Below are 21,602 nucleotides of genomic sequence, written 5' to 3' on the forward strand. Positions count from 1 at the left end.
AAGTCCCTTTCCATATCCTAAATGCTTTTTTTCTCAAGTCACTAGAATGGATAAGCTGTTTACACCAAAAATCATCAAAATGATATTTCCCCATGAATGCAATGTGATAATAGAAAATGTCAGGCCTTGAACTGCACGCTCAGCATCATAAAATTTCCCTTCAAGTATTCATGCATTTTCCTAAGTCTAGGATAAAGATCTTATTTCCTTAGGTGACACATTACTTGCTTTGGCTACGTATGAGACCACACTTAGAGACACAGGGGCAGCCCGTGGCTAGAAGCCGTTATGTCTGGTTTTGTTTCTTAAAGTTAGATATTAGGACATAGAGAAACTCCTTTATAAATCCCAACAGAAGTGTGTTCACAGACTGCACTGGGTAATATTTAAGAACTAGAGTCACATTCCTTCTTGATCTAGTACCTGAACACCTTAAAATATAAAAGAAAACATTCAGATTGATTCAGTTTTTCAGACTTCAGAAAACAACTGTATTCATAGTCAAAATTTTATGTTAAAGCATTTATTTATAGTTTTGTTCATTATCTTCCCTATGAAATAGTTCTAGAAAATGTATAATTATAGGTGATAATCTCAGAAATGGAAAATCCTTGTGGCAACATTAACTAACATTGTCTCAGGAGTGAGAATTTTCCAACTTGCCCTCACCCCCACTCCCTTTATCAACAGATTTTTTCCCCCCTTCACGTTACAGATCACTGAGGTCACCAAATTGTCTCCTTTCAACATTTTGACCACTTTCCTGTTCAGTGCCCATCATTGGGAAAGCAGGTGGACAACCAGGCAGGCAATCACAGGCCAGTTAAATCATAATGAGGTAAGGAACTTTGTGAAGGGTGGAAAAGAGATTTAAATTGGTTAGTCAGAAGAGGCACTGCTGGATGTTGTGTGTCCGATAACCATCAGTCAGTAGCTCAGGCAATCATAAAACTGTGTCCTTTTCAAAGGGAGAAAAGCGAAATGACTTGGCAAACATTTTCTTTTCCTCTCCCTTTGCCACTTGAAAATGGAAGAATTCTGGATACTTGCTGTTAACCAAATGGCATTTACAGCTCTCAGTTGGCATGGGGTAGCTGAGAATCTAAAACGAGGAATGCTTATTCCATTTTCTATTTCCATGGAAACCAGTCACCAACTGGTGAAAACAAGGTAGATCAAATTCTGAACAAGAATGTTGAAATAATTACAGTTTTAAAACTTTTCTCTTGCTTCAGGATGGAGAGCATAGTGTAATCTCAGGACCACACAGAGATGTGTGTGTGGATAAGCAATTCAGCACTGCTTTATTGCTGCAACTCTCTTCATAATCACAATAATTATTGTATTCACATGAGGGGTTTTTTTTGGTCATTCTTTGAAGGATAAATTGCTATAAATCCAATAAGTCAGTCATATAGTAAAATGTGAAAACTAAATGACTTTTTAAAAGATTTTATAAAGAGAATCTTAGAGGAATCAAGTAAACCTAAGAACTTCTTTCATGAGGAAAAGAAATGTGATTTCCATAGAATGGGTGGACTATGATCAGTTTTCTTGAAGAAAAAGGAGTCAGTTTTTGAAACTCTACTATGAAAATCCAACTTTGGAAAGACCATTGAAATAACCGATTGTTACAGGGCAAAGATCCATTTAACCTTTCCAAAAGAATTTCAGATTCATGCACTCCCCTGCCAAAAAAAATCCGGATACACTTCCACTGTTTGCATATTTGAAATATAAATGTTCTAAATTGGATGGAAATAATTTCCCCCAGAAAAATAACAGGATGAAAAGTGGCAATGATTCATTTCGCTTGTAGCTCTGTCCCTAGGTATCCCTGTTGTCAAAATCTCTAAGTTAGCTCTAATACCATGAGTTATTACACAAGCTAGTAGGATCTATAGTATCCTGAACATGCAGAATGCAATATCTGTAATTCTCACAGCAAACTGCAGGTTGCTATTTTTGTCTCCATTTTATATACAGAAGACAATGAAGTCTCCCACTGGCAAAAATACTTACCCCAAGTTATTCCTATAATCATTTAGCTTATTTCCCCATATCAGACTTTCACATGCAGCTGTTCTGCTCAGACACACTTCCCTATTTCTAGCTTATAATCCTAGTTCAAAAATATCACCATGTCTATTTCTCATCTCATTAATTCTAATCTCTTCATATTAGTAAAAGATAAATATAGGCGGAAATGTCTGATCTTAATCCTTGCTATTTTTTCAGTATGCACAACTCATTTATGATTAGTATTTCTAATTTTCAGCTAAATTCTAAATCTGGAGGTGTTCCTTAAGTTGGTTGAATTATTTCTGATTTTTTCTTAGGTATGCTGAATATTTAAGAGGTCTGACCTTATTTTTAAGATCAACATTATAGTTAAATCAGAATACAATAAGAAAGATTTGTGTATTTGTATAATGAGACAGAAAGAGAGGGAGATTGACTTTATTAGATTTCAAATCTATCAACGAATTTTCTCAGAAGTTTTACTAATCAGTAATTATATGTACATGCCCCATTTTCTCTTTTTCATCCTAAAATTACTTAGTGAAAACAATTTTTTAAAGCTTACACTACTTAATTCATCTCATTTTAAGAAAGGCCAGTACACAATACCTGAAAAAAAAAAAAAAGAAAAAACCTAAATCCAAGGTTAATTAATTTATAATTTCCTTTCTGATGGCTAAGAATGAGAATCAGTTGACAGGTAACTTGCCATTTTCTTTCCATGCAAATTGCCTCTTTTTTTCATAGGAGTGATGGATTTTAAGTGATGGATCAAACATTCAATTTCTACATACTGTACGTATATTACTAGTTTGATTTTTAAGTGCTATTCTCTTAGTAGATATTCAAAAAGTCCTTTCTGAGTTAAAAACTATACTCCATAAAATAAGCACTAAACTCTCATAAACTAACTATAATTATTTCCATGAGTTAAAAAGTGTATATTGCTTATTAACACTATACAGTCACGTGCTGTTTAATGGCAGGGACATGATCTGAGAAATGCATTGTTAGGCCATCAGATCAATTATGGGAACATGGTAGAGTGTACTTACACAAACCTACATTGTATAGCCTACTACACACCTAGGTTACATGGTATAGCCTATTGCTCCTGGGCTACACGTCTGCACTGCATGTATAAAACAACAAGAGATTAAATCACGCACAAGAGAAAATGATGTAATCAAGAGACACGGTAAATACAATATGTGTGAGTCTGCTGCCTGCATAACATGGCATACTGTTCTACAGAAAAAACTATTTTACATATAAGTAGAAAGAGTATACCCTAAAATAACAATAAAAAGTACAGTATAATGAATACATAAACCAATAACATAGTCATTTATATCATTATCAAGTAATCATGTATGATATATAATTGTATGTGCTACACTTTTATACAATTGGTAGCACAGTAGGTTTATTTACACCAGCATCCCTACAAACACGTGAGTAATGCATTGTGTTATGACTTTATGAGGCTATGACATCACTGGGCAATAGGAATTTTTCAGCCCCATTACAATTGTATGGGACCACCATCATATAAGTAGTCTGTCATTGACTGAACTCTCATTATATGTCACATGAGTGTATTAAAAGAAAAAGCATTCAGCATCATGTTCCAAATTACAGTGTATTATGTGACACATAGCATACTCTAGAATCCAGATTCACGTTCATAAGCTATATGAACCTGCCTTGAATTTTACTTTCTTCCTCTGTAAAGAGGGGGCACCAATGACATTTATTTTCAGGTTCTTTGCTATAACTGAGTGACTTAAGCAGAAAGGTGGTTTATTAAAAGGATACTGGGAAGCTTAGACTTGTTGGGAGCACAGAACAAGCAAGGAGGCTAAGGATCAAGAAAAACACGTAGCTGCTCTATGGGGAAAGACCTGATGAGAGAGAGGGAGAGGAATACATGCAAGTGAGTAAGAGCTTACCTGGCCTCTTCTGTCACTAGCCTGCACAAGTGCTGCTGGTTTTTAGAATCTAGACCACATGACCTGTGTCCTAGACTAAAGCAAGGGAGGATGAGCAGGTTAAGAGTATCGGGCATTTTCAGCCACCATATTGGTGAGTGGTACTGGCTCTCCTCCAAGACTCCTAAGACAGAACATTCCTTACACATAAAGAATTCAAATAATGGGGGACCAAAACAATTACCTACTACCTATCTGATAAGAATTTTTATAAGTCAAGTGAGAAAACACATAAAAATGCTTTGTGAATTCTAAAGGTCTAGATAAATTATTATTTTTTAGTAGATGACTTCTCTGCATTTGAGAAGGGATCTGATATGACTTGGAAGAACTAACGCCAATCAAGGGAACCAGACCACCTGCTCTTTTATCTCATTCTCTCATGGAAGACATATACTGACCCTGCTGAACTCTATTTAGACTTTGCTGAGTTTATAGCCCAAGGCAAAAACAACCAAGGTTTCTTTGGGGCACCAAGTTGTTCTCTACTTCACTACGCAAATCATGTACCAAGCTTCTCAAAGCCACAGAACTGTTCACAGGAAAACCAAATAAGCAGCTTGTGTATATTTTTTTAAATTATAATAATGACATAGCGATAACGTTCCAGGTTTGAACAACATGTAGTGTTTGTCCATGTAATAGCATAAGCATGCTTTTATAGGATATTGCTCAAAACATTCTTTCAGTATATAAAAGGGTCATTCAATTTTATTTAACAACTTATCTAGCAGTTACTTGGGCCTCTCTCCCCCATATACATTTTCCCAGTTCACTCCAAGTATATATGTAGGAAATCTATATGTGTCACATTCATGTAGATTTCAGGAACCTACACATCGTGTAAGAAAAACATGTGAATTTAAGATATGAGTACCAGTATTAGACGTTTACTCACTTAGCATAAGAAACAAGATTGTGTTAATTAAACACAAGGAAAAAACAAAAGAGATATGAAGAAGTTATGAGTATTCCGTTTCAACCAGAATGAATTAAATATGAGTTAGTTTCCCTTATATTTGAAATAAGTTTTATAGTAGGGATTCTAACATAGAAACACAATGAGGAAATTAGAAGACAATAAATGGAATCAACTAATAGAAAAACAGTACACATGATAATAAACTCTGAAAGAAAGAATAGTCATATCATTTGTGATGGCTTATCTGAATACCTTCTCATATTTGCATTGGAGTTGCAAAGATTGCAATAATGTGAATGAACACTCTTACAAACACAACAGTGAAATAAATAAATCTTGTCCTTATATATCCATGTTGTGGAATGTGGTTCCACCATAATGCCACTAGCATTACTCCCCATCGAGGGCTGACCTATGTGTTGCAAATTCAACCTATAGAAGAATTAAGCACAGTTACTGTGCATTCCTACATTGGGTAGAACTACAGTCACAATAACGGGGGCCTCTACAAATGCATAAAAGCAAATGCAAATGCAGATAAAGCAAATGCATGGTTGTCAGTGGACTTGCTTCTGAGATTGTCCCTCACTTTGGGGATCCCTTTGGCCTCCACTGGAATTAATTTCAACAAAGACAAGTCCTCTAACTCTGATTTTTTTTTGCCCCATTCAAATCCCATTATCCGAACTCCCCCAAAATTCATCGTGTGATAGATAAGATGGGTGGATAAAAGATAGAACAAAAAAATAATCAAGTATTTTTGTTTCAAATATTTCCACTCTTTGAAAAGCATTAAAGGGGCTTATTCTTTTAGGAAGGAAAAAGAAATAAACAAACTTGACAAAAGAGTCAGGCATGAAATAAAATTAACCACACAAGTCACAATGAAAACTGCTGAACAACGTGAGTTCTAGTCAATCACTTAGTAGAAACTATATAAACTAGTGCTGAGACGGGCAATTGCTACACACAAATGTGTGCTTCTTTCCCTGCATCATGACAATATTATGCCAGAGCCTATGGGAAGATTAAGGTATCAGGATAGTGGAAAAAGAAAAGGATCTGTGACAATCTGATATAGGGGCTGCTGGAAAGTTGGGGAGGAAATGAAAGGCTATATTTGGTAATTGGGACAGACATGGGAGGGGGTGTGATCCTGTGAGGATGAATCTCAGTGGAGGAAAAACCCACCAAAAGCAAAAAAGGTCATCCAAAATTTTCAGCAGTCAGCTAATCTTGGCCCAGGATGTCACAAAGTATTTTATCTGCAATTCATGCAAATTCAAATGCATTTACTAGCATATGTAAATTATATGCAGATGGTATAGGGATATCTAAAAATAGGAAGAGGTAAACCCTTGTAACAAAGGTCTCTTTTCTAAAATTCATGAGATGGCAGCTTGTGATAAAAACACGCAGTGGAGGAAGTGGGGATTCAAATCTGCTGAAAAATCACAAGTAGCCACTGCTCTTTTCAACTCCTTTGAGCTACGTTCTATAGGCAAGAGAATTTGCCATAATCCCCAAAGCAGGACATAAGACTCCATACCCTTGTCAGGGTATGAAAAGGTTTCTGATGCCCATAGACTCTCCTTGGACACAGTTTTCTCCTCCTATAGAGAATCTTTCTTTCATAGCCCACATTTCCAGGGTTTATGATCAAGCTAATACTTGTACTCTCAAGGGTTGTCATTTGGTGAAAAAACATTGGGAATGGTCTCAGCTGTATGATTCTAACTTCAAACATATTTCCATGTTTCCATGTAAAGAAATGTGAAGCACTTTTATGTAGTTTCCCAAAACATTATGACTACCCGGTACTCATTCAAACTTATTTTTAAAAAAACCTGTTAATGTATATTAGAAGTGTTTGAGAACAGAGACCCAAGCTTTAGCTTTCCTATGCCACCCTCTGATCAGACCATACCTAAAGCCTTCTTTTTTTTTTTTTTTTACTATAAAGCTTTCCTAGTTCTGTGTCTGCTTTCAAGTCTCTTCAGGTGATGGTAGATGGCTCCCTTCCTAGATAGAGTAAGGTCTGAATAAATAGCCTCTAGTCTCATTTGAGAGGCCTTCATTCATTCCCACAGAACAACATCATTATGAACTCAGGTCTATATAATCATTTTCTGTAATATGTGGTCTTTTTTATTTTTCACAGTCACATATGCATAAGGTGTTGGCAATCTTTGTGGACAAAACCCCTCTCCGGAGAAACAGAGCCCTGAGTACCAGGACGTGGCAGAGCCAGGCTACGGAGTGTTTATTGATCACAGTGGTGGTGCTTCATTCTGGTGATTACAGTTCTCTCAAGGTAGTAAACTTACAGAAGCACGTCCTCAACACAGCAATTAATTCCTCATGTACCTAACCACAAATTAATTTAGCTATGAAGGTACATAGATGGTGTGGGAACAATGAGCTCAAATTGGGACTCTGCCACTCAGTGACATCAGGCACTTCACCTCTCTAGGTTTTCTCTGAATGTGGGTTGCTGTGAGCAGTAAATGAGACAACATGAAAATGTGCAAATTTTATTATCAGTTGCTCACACTGTATTCAGATATAGTCATATAGCAACTCCTATAGACTTACAGATTCATTGGTAGTTTAAGTTAAACAGGGACATTGAGACACTGATATAGCAAGGGAGGCTCTGATAAGAATGCTTCTCCAAGGCCACAGATATAATGAACAACAAGGCTGGGACTGGTACCCAGGTCTCATCTGAAAGCACAGCTTTCTTTCCTGTATCACCTTGCCTTCTTTGGTGACCTACTCAACGAGAACTAAACAAATATGTTCTGATCTAAAGCACATATTTTCTATCTTTCCACCTTTATTAAGGATTGCAATTGAAATGTACGTCTACCACTGATATTAAACACACGCACTTACCTTAAGTAGACTGAAACATTAGGCTTCTATTATAATTAACTAAATTGCTAAAACATAAAAACTATGACATCTCTGTTAGCTCGTAAAAACAAAATTCTAACTTTAGTTCTGTAACTTAGAGGGCATTTCATTTGAAGAGAAGGCATCCGATATCTAAATAGCATTTTGATAATATTAAAATGAACAGTCAGTCAGTCTGCAGTTTGATTATATTTTCAGCATGTTCTTTTGGTATTTGTATAGGGTGTGAAATACATAAAACAAGGGCTTTTTTCCTTCTTAGTTTGCCTTCTCATTTAGAATCTAACGTGAGTGTCCACTGGCTAATTACATTTGAAAAGTATCGAATGCTTTCTCAAATGCTCTATAATAATACAAAAAAATATACTCCTAGCATTGACTTCTCAAGGTCCTCATGCCCTAAATTTTAAATATTTCTAGATATAAGGAAACAGAAGAAAATATAGAGGTTCAAGGTGGAGGTTAGAGGAGAAGATTAAAGGAGAAAGATAAATAAATACACCTGTCTGGAAACCCGGCTCAAATGCTTAATCCATTATTTAAAAAGGATGCTTATCTCTTTCCCTTACTGCAATTTCCATCTGCTTTAGAGGCCTCAGGAATTTGAGTTTGTCTTTCAAAACAGAAATTTAAATTGAAGTAACTACCAATTATTATGTCAATAGTCCACTGGGTTAGCATAAATTATATTCAAACCTCATTTTAATGTATAGCATCAATCAGATCTTTTATAAAAACTGTTACTGAGATCCCCTAGAGAGTATGTCCCCAAATCCTTGAGGAGAATACACTGAAACTAACAAAGGGAAGAAGAAAGGAGTCTGAAAACGGCATAATCATGACCATAAACCCTGGAGTAATTAATGCATTGCTTTATAAGAATGAATATTTACACTGCAGTTGAGCGGTATGTAGGAATGTTAGGTTAGATGACCAATCGTCTCACCTAGAATTCCTACATACCTCTCATCTAACCTAGAAATACATTTCCTGTATTTATTCAGCTCTCGTTAGAGAATAAACAGGCATTTAGCTAAATTATATATGAATTCAAGTATTTTCTTTCTTTCTTTACCAAAGATGCCAGGCTAAAGAACTAACATATCTGTGTTCGTCAAGGGCCAATCAGGAAACATTGGGGTCTTCTATATTGGGTAGTGTGAGAAAATTTATCAACGGACTCATAAGGATGTGGGAGGGGTCTGGGGAAACCAATAGGGAACAGAGCAGAGTTCCAAACTAGGAACACTGGGAAACACAGCTTTAAGGAGCCTTGGGAAGGAAGTGGTTATTTATACCCACAAAGGGTTAGTTCTTATTAGGAGGTCAGCCTTAAGGCCACCTCACAGGAGTTATGATCTTCAGAGACGAAGCTAACCCCTAGTGCCTCAGCAAGGAGGGAGCCAAGAATAAACACCCCTTCTTCACTCTTCTGCATCCTACTGATGTCCTGCCTGCGCCTTCTACTGACAAATTCAACGGGAACCCAGAAGGCAAAGGAGCCCATTAATGCAGTCTCTAAAGATCAGCTTTCTGTGGTACACAGAAGGGTGAAAGGTGAAAAAAAAGATATGCAGCACAAGGTCCACTATGTACAGAACACCATTTAATAGGTTACCACTTTGACTGGGATATATTTTGCTAATTCATCTAGATGAGCCAATCAGGTCAGTACTCTTATAATTACTGTAAGTAAGACGAAATAGACATTTTATACCCCAAACTCGACTGGAAATCCTCTTCTCAGTATCTGTTCTTGCCTCTCTGTTCCCTACCTTGGTAACTGTGATCATATCTACAATAGGGAGGCCTTCATAAAAGAAGTAAGTTCACAGGTGCCATAAAAACTCACTGGAGGGCAACCAGCTCAGATGAGGGAGGGTGAGGGAAGGCATCACAGGGGAACCAACAGGAGTTGAAGGGGGAGGAGGAAACATGCAGGCGCAGATGGAAGGTTGAACAGTTGTGGCACTTTCAGGGAACTCCACAAGTCCTATCAGGCAATAAAGGGGGAGGGGGAGTAGACATGCAGAGCAGAGTTAATAATGAGGGAGGACTGGGGTCATGAAGGGTCTTGTAGTTTTAACAAAATGTCAAGACATTAAAGGATTTTAATGGCTCAGAAATATCACTCAGCAGGATGGGGTGAGACTGGAGACAGGGAAACCATTCTGGACATTTTATAAGGATGCAGGTGAGAGAAGGCGGGTAGACTAATAGGCTAGCGTGGAGGAATGGATGGGGGTGTGTGTCTTTGGAGATCTATTACAGAGGACTGAAACGGTGAGAACTGTCAGGACTTGGTGACTCATGACTGTTGAGGGGGAGGGAGAGGGACGGCTGGCTTCTGGTCTGAGAGAGGCCTTTTCCTATTGTTCTACAACTTTCTGTGAGGCCCCAGTACCCGGATATACTTCCCAGAACCTAGAAGATGATCAAATTGTTACTTATCTCTATGTATTACATCATGAACCAATATGATAGAAATGAATTTTCTAAAATATCCGTTGCAGGTTCTTTCATGGACATAAAATCTATGGCTATATATGAAAAGTGTCAGATATTTTTCACAGCTGTCTGTTTTGTATACATTCAGCATCTAGTCTGTACATCTGTGGTCAATGTAACAAATTCATCTGATAATCACTGATGTGGCAACTACTATGTAGTATAGTTTAGGTATTGCAGTTATTTTGTAAAAGGATTAGAGGAAAAATTTTGAAAATATTTGGAAAACAAATCATCCTCTGACAATGGCCTTACTTTTCTTTGGTAGGTTTTGTCTGACCTATTTAGCTATAGGATCATTTTAGCTTAACATATTTGGCTAAATCCTGAAGAAATAATGTTTCTTCTACATTAAGAAGCATTAAGGTCATAGAGCTAAAGGTCATAGATCTAAAGTGTAGCTTTTTCCTCTAGTATTGAGTTAAAATATTTCTGTATAATGAGAAAACACTGTCTATATTAATTGGCTTTGCTTTGGAACACTACCTCCTGACAATAATCCTCACCTGCAAGAATTAAGAGAAGTAAGCGCGTGCGCGCGCGCGCACACACACACACACACACACACACACACACATCACTTTAATTTCTGTAACATGGCAACATTCCTAAAACCAGAAATTATGTGTGAAAGAAGACTAAAGAACCAGAAGAAATGTGCTTCCATCCACCCTGCTTAACTCTTCCTAGAAACAAAGATAAGAAACAAAATGAAAAATTCATTCTTTTTGGAAAATGAGTCTTTAACCTATGGGCTGGTTTATTTTGAAAAGGAATTGGATTCTGGTCCCACATATCACACACTCAAAATATAATATCATGGTCTCATCTTCCACTAAATACATTGCTATGACTTTTAAGCAGAGGGAACACTTAACAAGAAGCAACCTAGGGGAGGGACAATCTAACTCAGACATCAATAATTCATTTATCAGAAATAGGAGTAGTGGTATGAAATGCCAGGAGGCTGTTTCATTTATAGGGAGGCATTTTCTATTTTAAGCCTAGAACAATGCAGTCAGCTTTATTCCGCTAACTAATATAAATGAAGGCAAAGATGAATGGGACGACAAGTAGTCTGGACTCCTCTCATAATGCTATTTCTTTAGCATCAGTTATTTAGGTCTGACACACCACCTTTTGGGGACCTGAAAAAGTGACGAGAAAGGGATTTTAATAACTTTTGTACTCCAGAGGCGATTACCTTCGCCCCAAAGCTTTGGCACTAGAAATGTAATCATGTAAGTCTAAGAGAAATGATTTGCATGAAGTTGTGAGGGTACATTCCCTCTTAGTACTAAAAAACGCTTCCAATGGTATACCTCCTTTGTAGTAAGTTAACTCCCAACTCAACCCATTAGTTAGTAGCCTCTATTATTTCACCATTGTGTCCCTCAAGCATTTAGCACAGCATTGTTTACAAAGTGGGATATCAATGAATACCTGTTGACTGAATGTACAAATAGAGCCAAGTATGAAATAACATCAAATATGCTCTGAAGCCTACTGGTCAGATCGTACAATGAGGAGGCAGTTGCATAGCATATGCCTCAACTTCCTTATTCTGATGATGATTAGAAATTCCTCCCCTTCACTAACTTACATCCCTACATCAAAGTCCTTACATCAAATTTAAGGACTCATGCACCACCGACGGAGGTGAGGAAATGGATTAAAGAAAAACAGATTTACTGGAGACTGAATCATTCAGAGCACCCAGCCCCTAAAGAAGCAGACAGACCTAATTAAACCTCTAACCTTGGAAATAAAGACCTCCAAGAATTAGTTCAGACTTGAAATGTTCATATGCATATATATTTTGAGATAATTGTAATTTTTAACTGATTATTTATCAAGAACTGGATAAAGGGATAGAGCACATAATTATAACAATGGCTATAATTATCTAGCACCTATTATACAGTCATCAGTATTTTTGGTGTTTTACATATTTTATTGCTACTCTTTACAAGTATTATTATGTCCACTTTAGAGATTAGAAAAAGGTACTAAAGCTCAGAGTCATTAAGCTCAAAGACTATAAAGACAATCAAGGAGAACCAAGGCTAAAAGTCAGCTCTTCAAACCCAAAACCACTCTTATTACCTGACGGCAAGTGACTTCTCTTCAAACAGAATTATCTGTCTATGGATCCACGTTTAAAGAGAGATCCATTAATCATATCTATAATTATGGTCTAATGAACAGAGAGGATATCTTAACCCTAAATGCGTGAATACATGCTTATAGTTGGCTAAAAAAAAGGCCAGCACTTTTGAAAGGAGATAAAGGGACATCTGATGTCCCAAGTAACTGCTGACTTTTGTAAAACAGAGGTGGTGCACTGGAGTTACACCTCTGAAAATGCCATATTTCACTGTCAAGACTACAAATCTAAGCACATAACTGGAACAATACCTGTGCCCTCCAATAATCAATCAGATCCACACCATACTCAGTGAACCATGGACAGTGCTGAGAATGGGCCAAAACAGGATACCTGAGAACACCTCAGAGTGAGCAGGACCATGGAGATTCTCTTGCAAAGGTCTTGGGGAGTGGCCAAGTTTGAAAGGAATCTTCATCAAGAATATTTTTTGAAAGGCAGACTGTAAAAAGCTATCAAAGTCAATACTCAAAGAGTTGTCATTGCATATATGCTTTGTGAATAGCAATGTTAGTCACAGGTCAGACCCATCCTTGGAGAACAGTCACCATCACCCCCTAGAGTTTCAGTGCAAAAACTCAACACATGTAGATTCAGACAGAACTGGCTACAGGGCACAATACACTTTCATTTTCTACCTATAGCCCCTCTTGTCTCACAACATCCTGTACCAGGACACTTTGGATGTTAACACGTTGCGCACGGCGGGGTTTAAATCCCTCATACACCTCTGTTCTGGCAGGTTTTTAAAAGAAACGACTTTAAAATGCACTCTTCTCTTTAAAGTGTAAATGCTTCTATGTCATTTATTATTTTTTCTATAAATAATAGATTCTACAAATAAATTATTCTATAAATAATTATTCTACAAATAATTCAATAAAATATGCAAAGTAAAAAGAGTCAACAGTAAAAACGAGAATTCTCGTTATCTGTCCTTAACACATGGCTCAGAAAAAAACGAAGATTCTCGTGATGCGTACGCAACATGTTAACATGATCTAGACTTTCCTATAGCTTTTCTGTTTCTCTCTTGTCTACGTAATTGTTGATGGGATAAATTTAGCTAATGGATATAATACAATCAGTTCTGCTATAATGCTTGCCTTGAAAACGCACATTTTTTGATTGATATAGCTCATCAACCAATCAACAACGGCTGATATGTTAAAGGCTAATTTGAACATAATGGGAAATTTGCATCTGTTTTTGCACACTTTTGTCCCAGAAATTCTAGGTAAATGTAGAAAACACACTCAGCTGCACTAAACCCTCTAGAAATACACAAAACACACAGAGCTACACACCACAGGAGCACAGTGGCCCACACTTGTCCACACCGGGAGCTGTTACTTCCTATATAATTTCAGATCACTCTCCTTCTACTCACCCCGCAATGACTTGCAAGCTGCCATGCTTCCTCCCAAAGGTCATCCTGGTGGGTGTCCTCCACTTTGCTTAACTGTCCCCTTTTCCCTCTTAGCCTATTTTGTAATTTTCCTCTCAATTCTCCATTCTTTGTAAAAATTTTAACCTTTATCTGTTTTTTTTTCCTCCTTTTCTTTTGCACATAGAGAGGCAGGCATGTAAATAGGAGTTAATGTAATGGACACACACTTCCACAAGCAAACTTCAGGTTTTTTTCAAGATAAAGTGTCATAGTTATTGTTTTATATATTTCTTAACCAATCCACATGGATAAAATTGGGCTGTTGTATTTAATAGGTCCCTATCATTTCTGTGTATGTCACTGATGAAGTTTTCGAGTGTTGAGCTCCAACTCCATTTTCTTATTACTCTGTAATTTGAGATTTTTCAGAGTGCAAGTATTTTTAGGAATGCATATGCCACATTATAACAGAATAGGCTGTGCATTGAGATTTATCAACGATGACTTTTTAAGTATTGAAGCTTCAAGTTTCTTCTTCAGTGATTCATGCTAGTTTGTAAATTAGGTTAAATACATTAGCTCACATTGCCTCAATTATAATCCTTGGTGTGGAATGTACTACAACTTTAAACAGTGTAATCTAAACAGCAATGACCAAGTCTGAAAGAAAAAGATCCAATTTAATTTAGTTTCCATACTCTTTCTGTTTAGAAAGTTCTGGAAAATTCTATCTACATCAATTTGCATATGCATGCTTTCACCACTAAATCTGATCTGTAATATTTACTCAGTTGTTAATATTAACAAACAGCATATTTTCCACAGCAACTTTAGTGAGGCTTCTTGGTCGATGGTAAAAAGAGAAAAAAAGAGAACCCATGTACAGTCACAATTATCTAGGTCATATAGTTTTATCTAAACTTACTGACTTACTTAATCAAATAATACAAGCTGAGAAACTTTTCCCTAAAGAAAAGCTCAGGCTGGAAATAGTACATAATAAGTGGGCACAACACCTCTCTTTGGAACTGCTGCAATTCCCAAACTAAATACGTACATAAAAATTCAAATGATAGTATCTAAATCACAGCATTATCTTGCAGGAGCTTTGCAGTAAAAGGAAAAAAGTTAATGTGACCTATAGATTAGAAATATCTACTAATCTTTTAAAGAATCTAGGTCATCATGAACAAGAAATACCATCCCCATTTACTTTCAGAAGAATATCAAGATATTCTGTTATGAACTAGATGTGCATTTCCATTTGCTTTCACAAAATCTACTGTACTAACTGGAAAGTGACAATGTGGTTAAATGGGTTTCTATGGTTCTTGACTATGGAGCTAAGAAACGTTTTTTTTTACATGGCAAACTTTACAAGTAGTATTTCAGGTATATTAGTGGAAAAAACAATCACTACAAAGAGGAGAGGAAAGAGACTTCAAGCACAGTATTCAATCAAATTTGTTGAATTTAACAGAGTAACATAACTCTTTCGGGGGATACTTTGTTTTGCCTCTCCCTTTAGCACCCCATCCCTAAACAAATGGGTCACAGGTCAATTACCTCTTGAAGAGCAATATTCCCCAGCTGCTGTGCCCTCAAGATCTGGACATGCTAAGTCATTCCCAAAAGTCTGTCTCTCTCTCTCTCTCTCTCTCTCTCTCTCTCTAAGTCTCTCTCTCTCTCTAAGTCTCTCTCTCTCTCTAAGTCTCTCTCTCTCTCTCTAAGTCTCTCTCTCTCTCTAAGTCTCTCTCTCTCTCTAAGTCTCTCTCTCTCTCTAAGTCTCTCTCTCTCTCTAAGTCTCTCTCTCTCTCTAAGTCTCTCTCTCTCTCTAAGTCTCTCTCTCTCTAAGTCTCTCTCTCTCTAAGTCTCTCTCTCTCTCTAAGTCTCTCTCTCTAAGTCTCTCTCTCTCTCTAAGTCTCTCTCTCTCTCTAAGTCTCTCTCTCTCTCTAAGTCTCTCTCTCTCTAAGTCTCTCTCTCTCTCTAAGTCTCTCTCTCTCTCTAAGTCTCTCTCTCTCTCTAAGTCTCTCTCTCTCTCTCTCTCTAAGTCTCTCTCTCTCTCTAAGTCTCTCTCTCTCTCTCTAAGTCTCTCTCTCTCTCTCTAAGTCTCTCTCTCTCTCTCTCTCTCCATTCTTTCTCAATTTGCAACCATTCTTAACATATGGACTGTCCCTTTTTATTACCCAGAAGCTATAGTGGAAAGACACTTGTTTCTCTTAGAGCAAATTAAGGATCATTTATTACCAAGGATTTCCAAGAAAAAAAAAATATTTCCTTCAGCATAAGCAGAAAAGCAAAACTCCTTGGCAGCCACAAGCCAGCTACCCCTCACTTGGGCCTTACTTGTTCTCGTTGCTTGCATCGTAACGAGGCATTGGGTCCAAGTCATTCCCATTCACGTCACAACTGGCCAGAGCATCCTATGGCCACAGAGGAGAGAGCAAGAAAAGGGAGACAGCCAGTCATTAATTAGCCATTAACCTGAAGGCTCGTGCATTCTTAAGCACATTTCTGCAAGACAGTAATGAGATTAAATAACACATTCATGGTTCAGTGGAATCAGGCTGCCTTGTTCAGTAATAATCAGTGTTGCATTTTTCCCCCCGGCACAGACCAAAGAAGTGCCCAGTCCATTCTTGCCCACACTTTTGCTCTCAGAGCAGAGTTGGCCTTTCACCAAATTTTTTCAAATATGTCCTCAATTACCACCTTTTCTGTGAAGTACTCCTGGACTGCTACCTAGAAGCAAAGTGATTTATGCTCCATGGATTCTGCCTCTATCTTCATTTCTCAAGTGTGCAAATTCCTTATCAAAATTCAAAGATTTTTTTAAAGACAAAAATCATTCACAAAAAATTGGCAGGTGAATTAAAAGTCACTATTAGAAATTTATATCAGATATGTTATGATCTCTATTAGGCAATATCTGTCTGGTTTCAGATGTTTTATCTAGTATAAAAAAAGTTTACATTTCAAATTTTTTACTAATACCCAAAGGCCTTATCAAAATAATGAACAAAGTTCTATTATATGTCAAGGTTTCAAAATGAGTCAAAAATATCTCTGAAACCAAATTTATATCACTATAGATAGAACTAATTTAGGATGTTTTGAATTTTATGATGCTTTATGATAATACCTGATTTCAGTCTTAGTGAAAGTAACTACAATCTTTGTATACTATCTTTATCAAAGGCTTTTCTTTCTGAAAGTAACTTATGGTACATATAGTCTGAAATGTTTAGGGGGAATTAAGCAAAATACACATTACACATAAAAATGGTAAGTCCCTGTTTCTTGTACAAAGGGGGACATGTAGCCCCTTAGTGGTCATTAAAGCATGGAGTGTAGCTGGTGTAACTTACTAATTTACTTATAAGGAAACAGAGGCCCTAGACAGGTTAAGTAACCTGGCCAAAGGCAAGAAACAAATTGTCTGTGGAACCAAGACTTGGAACCCAGGCTGGCTGTCTGATACCCCATCCAATGTACTGTTCTCTACTCCTCACAGCTCTGACATTAGGAGAACTGAGAGGGCACCAGTACTGCTAATTACACAAATACACTCTGGAATTTTCTTTCAAGGGGGATAATAAAATGGAAAAAGTAAAGAATGCAATTACAATTAGGTTAAACCTATTTATATTTAATCAAATACATTATAATGCAGTGGGGAGCAGGAACACACCATAAAAAACACATTGTAAATGACAAGAAAGACTTCTTCGCTAGGAGATAGGTAATCAGAGTTCTACAGGACCCAAATGAACTCATTTTAGTCTTCAGGCCTCGGTTTCTGCCCTATCAAATGAGGAGACAGAAGTGAAGTTCTGTTTTAGCGGTAAAATCCTATGCTGTGAAAAGACACAAGTTTATCTGAGTGTGCTTGGAGGCAGGGTGAGGGCAGCCGCTCAGATGTTCTGCTCAAATAAGAACTAAATGAATGTGCACTTTCTTCATTTTTTTTTTTAACCTTAAAGTCATCTAATTAAGGAGAAATTATTTCAATTTCTTTTACAATTTTATTGTAAAAAATTAATTTGTGAAGTTTCTTGGCTGAATTTTTAAAACAGAAAAGGGCAATAGGTAGAATACCAGGAAGAAAACTAGTTGAAGTTGATGCAAGTGTAAGGTGATATTGGGTGGTCTTGTGTGAAGGGATGTTTTCATAGGTCAGAAATGTGGGTGACTGTGGGAGGCAGTGACAGTGTTGGAAGTGTCAAGGAAATGGATTTGGAAGTGTTGTATTTGCAAAGATAAAATGGAGCCTTTTTGGGTTTGAGCAACAAAAGAAAAACTAATTTAAGAGAAATTAACAGTCATAAAATAAGTGAGACTGAGCAAATGAGAAAGAAACACTGGAGAAAATATATGGCAATTTCTACATCAATTGTTTCATGAGGAAGAGAGTCCAGAGAAGCGGTGGACATAGAAAAACACACACATTGAGTCCCACTAGCAGAGAAACCAAGCCTTCCCATGCCGTATCCTCTCTGAGTGAGTCTAGGACAACCTCCTTTAGGGCCACTGATGTGTCCACCATTTACTGAGGAGCAAACAGGAGAGAGAGGCGATAGGCGTGCTAGGATGGAAGTCCTTGGTGCTGATGTGCAGAGGGAACCTATGGGCTAGGACCATCTCAGAATTCTCTGCCACCTCAGGGCACAGTGGGATGGGCTTGGCTTGCTGAAGTCATTCCCTTAGTGACCATGAAGTGGAACACAGAAGAGAAAGATCTGAGGAGATGTAGTACTCCCAGTTACAGCCCAGGATTCTCTGTGGGACCCTTCCATAAACACGAGGTAATGCTCCCCACCCTCGTCCATGACTTTCCTCCTGAAGGGTCAATATGAGTCCTGTAAGGGGGCGTGGACTTCACCATTATTTAGAGCTGCTTGTATTTTCAAGGATATGAGAGGAAACTTGTCAGCTGATAGAAAAATCACCAATGTAAAGAGAAACATTTTTCAATACCAACATGATGGAAAACTCACATAAGCCAGAATTTTGAAATTAAAAGGAATCATGAAGGAATAGAGAGAGATGTTGGTAAAAGCAATTGAAGTTTAAGTGGGTATGTAGGGATATCAGGGTCCCTGGGTAGAAACAGTTGTCAATAGAAAAGAGGTGAGAGGAGAAATCAGGAGACAGGGTGTGAGTGGGAGCTGCCAGGAGTCTCTGCTGAGCCCTGACAGGAATCAGAGAGTTGTCATTGGCACATAACAGAGAATCACTGCAGGCTCTTTAGTGACAAAAGACATGTTTTAGGGAGAACATCAAGGTATCAGGCAACACGAATTTGGAGCAGACAGAGAATGGCACATTGAAAGATAATTATGGAACTTTTCACAAACTTAGGGAGGAGAAGCTGATGGAAGGGACAATTCTGAAGAGTAGAAGACAGAGGGGTCACTGACACATTTCCAGGCAGTGAATATCACGGTGCTAGAGCAGACCGGAGACCCCTGAGGGAAAACCTGACCTACATAGGGGAACAAGCTACTCCCTGCCCCGCCCACCCTGCAGTGAGCACAGGATATCATGACCACAGTTGCCTAGGAAAGTATTGAGTTCCAGCACTTTCGCTTGCTCTGTGACTGTGGGCTCATCTTATGGTCTCTCTGAGTTCTGGAAATACTGTTCCTTCGTAAGAAAAATAATTTACTGATTCCTAAGGACTATTGGGATGCTGATTATTAGTGTTCTTTAAAAAAAAAGGAGGCAGAGAGAGAAAGAAACCAGCAGAATAACTTGAGAAAAGTTCTAAACGCAGTTTTCTCCATGAAAGAAACAGAGTGCTGCCTGGCTGTGTGCATGAGACGTTGAGAAGAGCGGTTATTGTCCGTAGCAGGTGGCGTTGGTGGTGGGGTTTCTGCTACCTTATCATCTGATTTTTGCCATCAGAACATCAAAGGCACTTGAAAATTGAAAGCATTATCGCCAGTTTCCTGTACTGAGAGTGCGTCTCTTACGTATAAGACAAGACCAATATATAGAGACTGCTGTATGTTTGCTGCATTTTTCAGTAGTTTCCCCCCTTTTTGATAATCCTACCACGAGTTCCCTTGCGTCCAAGGAGGGAAGGTGTTCTGACCACAGCAAACACTCACATAGTTTTGCATCAGATCTGGATGGGTTCTCTCAATGCCATCGTCCAGGATGGTGACCACAATGTTCTTTCCCGTGTAACCTCTCTTCCAGGCTCCTTCAATATTCATGTCTGATTGGCAGGGATGTGTGTTGTCACTGCAGTGCTAAAGGAGGAAGAGGGAAAATTGGACATTGCAGATTACCAAATAGTGAGGAGATGGGAGAATTACCTACTTGTTAAGATAATGCATTAAAAATTAACAGAAATTTGGTGGATTCCTTATTAAAGTAGAAGCACGGATCTCTAGCGTGATAATAGGGGAAGGCAGAAGGGTAAATGTGGGAAGGCAAGTGAAAGAGAAATCTCTTGTGCCAATTCTGACCTGTTCTGATATCACTGATTCTTTGGGAAAACATAACAAAATAAAGTATATTTCAACAGCAGAATAATGGATATATCATTTTATTATTAGCATGTATTAATGACATACAAAATGGCACTGTAGCATTTCATTTCTAAATCCACACTAGGTAACTGAAGAGCATATGCTTTATTATTTCTTAACCGGCCACCTAGAAGCCAATCCAGCTACAAATGAGGACTAACTCAGGCAACTTTTGTACAGTGCCACCAGAGGTGTGTGACTGTGAGAAACCCATGGACAAGAAAAAATAAGTTTTTTCAATCTCCTTTCAATAAAGTAACAATGGCTGTCGCACCATAGTTTGTAGGGGGTAGACACTCATTCTGCACTACTTTGAGAAGGGAAGAAAAATAGTACAAAGTCCAGAAAGGTGACATACACAGGAAAATGTGTATGAGGGCTTCAAGGGGTGGGCTGCAGAAATATCGAATCTTAGCTCATTATGCATTGTATTACAATGGCTACCACATACAAATATATCGAGAAATAAATTAATGAGGAGCTCATCCTGATATACCATGTTTCCCCAAAAATCAGACCTAGCCACACCATCAGCTCTAATGTGTCTTTTGGAGCAAAAATTAATATAAGAGCGGGTCTTATTTTAATATAATATAAGACCCAGTTTTTAATATAATAATAATATAATATAATATAATATAATATAATATAATATAATATAATATAATATAATATAATATAATACAATACCCAGTCTTATTTTAATATAAGATCGGGTATAATATAATACAATGTAATATAATACCGGATCTTATATTAATTTTTGCTCCAAAAGACGCATTAGAGCTAATGATCTGGCTAGGTCTTATTTTTGGGGAAACACGGTACTGTGCTAGCATTCATCCAATCCACATAATTATTCCTTCAAAGTTCCATCTCTTTGAAATATCTCTCTGAGTAGTGTTGTTGTCAGCTTCTTCAGACTCAGTAGAGGAACAAAGAAAAAGAGAGGTACTGTAACATAATGCCACAGCAACACAAGCCACCCAGGTCTGTCACCATTCACTATTTTCTTCCTGCTTTGTAATAGTTCAGCATTTTGGGACATGAGCTTTGCATGCTGTAAGCATAATGGAGACCCTACTGCCATCGATTCATGGAACATATACTTCATCGAGCACCTACTACATGCTGGGTATGGCAG

The 21,602-nt window shown here is 37.6% G+C and overlaps 1 protein-coding gene across 3 annotated transcripts in view; it reads right to left on the reverse strand.

The window, feature by feature from the left end:
* Positions 1-21,602, reverse strand: part of PCSK5 (proprotein convertase subtilisin/kexin type 5) — a 405,323-nt gene that overhangs the window by 265,190 nt on the left and 118,531 nt on the right. For all 3 annotated transcript variants that reach the window (XM_074330572.2, XM_019736691.3, XM_019736690.3), the window contains exons 4-5: positions 20,033-20,176; positions 16,266-16,342 (exon numbers count right to left, since the gene is read on the reverse strand). In XM_074330572.2, coding sequence (XP_074186673.2) covers positions 16,266-16,342; positions 20,033-20,176 — 221 coding nt within the window. The remainder of the gene's footprint in view (positions 1-16,265; positions 16,343-20,032; positions 20,177-21,602) is intronic.

The sequence above is a fragment of the Rhinolophus sinicus genome, chromosome 16, assembly GCF_057876585.1.
Source record: "Rhinolophus sinicus isolate RSI-liver-muscle chromosome 16, RSI-T2T, whole genome shotgun sequence".
NCBI classification, from domain to species: Eukaryota; Metazoa; Chordata; class Mammalia; order Chiroptera; family Rhinolophidae; genus Rhinolophus; species Rhinolophus sinicus.